This window comes from Myotis davidii, unplaced genomic scaffold (assembly GCF_000327345.1).
Source record: "Myotis davidii unplaced genomic scaffold, ASM32734v1 C63412798, whole genome shotgun sequence".
Lineage (NCBI taxonomy): Eukaryota > Metazoa > Chordata > Mammalia > Chiroptera > Vespertilionidae > Myotis > Myotis davidii.
The window spans coordinates 1-893 of NW_006369748.1; the positions used below are offsets into that span (position 1 = coordinate 1).

An 893-nucleotide genomic window follows, 5' to 3' on the forward strand; every position below is an offset into this window, starting at 1 on the left:
GAAAACATCTCGGTGTGTACGGAGTCATCTGCCAAATCAGAGAGTGGTGGGAACGCCCCTCGGAGCTCAGGCACCTCCGACCAGAATAGCTCGACAAGTGATGGCGATCGGTCTGCTTCCAGCCAGAGCAGCGTTTCCTCTCAGGTCACAGCAGCAGGGTCTGGAAAGGCTTCTGAGCCAGAGGCCCCAGATAAACTGGGTGCAGCGGCGATTGTTTCTTCCTTGTTGAAGTCCAGTGTGAACAGTCATGTGACCCAGTCCTCTGATCCCAGTCAGCAAAGCGGATCACCTAAAAAGAGCGCTTCGGAAGGCTCTTCCGTCTCCGCTGCTCCGAGCGTCTCCGAGGTTGAGGTGCCCTTGTTGGGCTCCTCGGGACGCGCAGAAGAAGTAGAGTTGCCACTGTTGTCTTCTAAACCGAGTTCAGAGACAGCTTCAGGTGGGTCAACTCCCAAAACCAGTTCAGAGGCAAACGTTTCCTCGTCGGTTTCGAAAAACAGTTCCTCATCAGGCACATCCCTACTAACTCCCAAGAGCAGCACGGCAGTAACTGCATCCATGCTGACTCCCAAGAGCACTTCGCAGGTCGCTGCGTCGCTATTAGCGTCTAAGAGCAGCCCACAGACCAGTGGGTCTCTCATCTCCAAAAGCACTTCCTTAGCAGGTGTGTCCCAGCTGGCTTCTAAGAGTAGTTCGCAGACTAGCACATCCCAGTTGCCTTCTAAAAGTACTTCCCAGGCTAGTGAGAGTTCTGTCAGATTCTCTTGTTGCAAGTTAACCAATGAAGATGTGAAACAGAAGCAACCTTTTTTCAATCGACTGTATAAAACGGTGGCGTGGAAGTTGGTGGCTGTTGGTGGCTTTAGTCCCAATGTGAATCACGGAGAGCTCTTAAA

The 893-nt window shown here is 52.4% G+C and overlaps 1 protein-coding gene across 1 annotated transcript; it reads left to right on the forward strand.

The window, feature by feature from the left end:
* Positions 1-3: 3 nt before the first annotated feature.
* On the forward strand, positions 4-888 carry LOC102775218 (CDKN2A-interacting protein-like; the record flags this gene model as incomplete). The annotated part of the gene is made up of 1 exon (XM_006777698.1): positions 4-888. A coding segment is annotated over one exon (885 nt), but the record flags the coding sequence as incomplete, so codon positions are not given.
* Between the last annotated feature and the right edge of the window lie 5 nt (positions 889-893).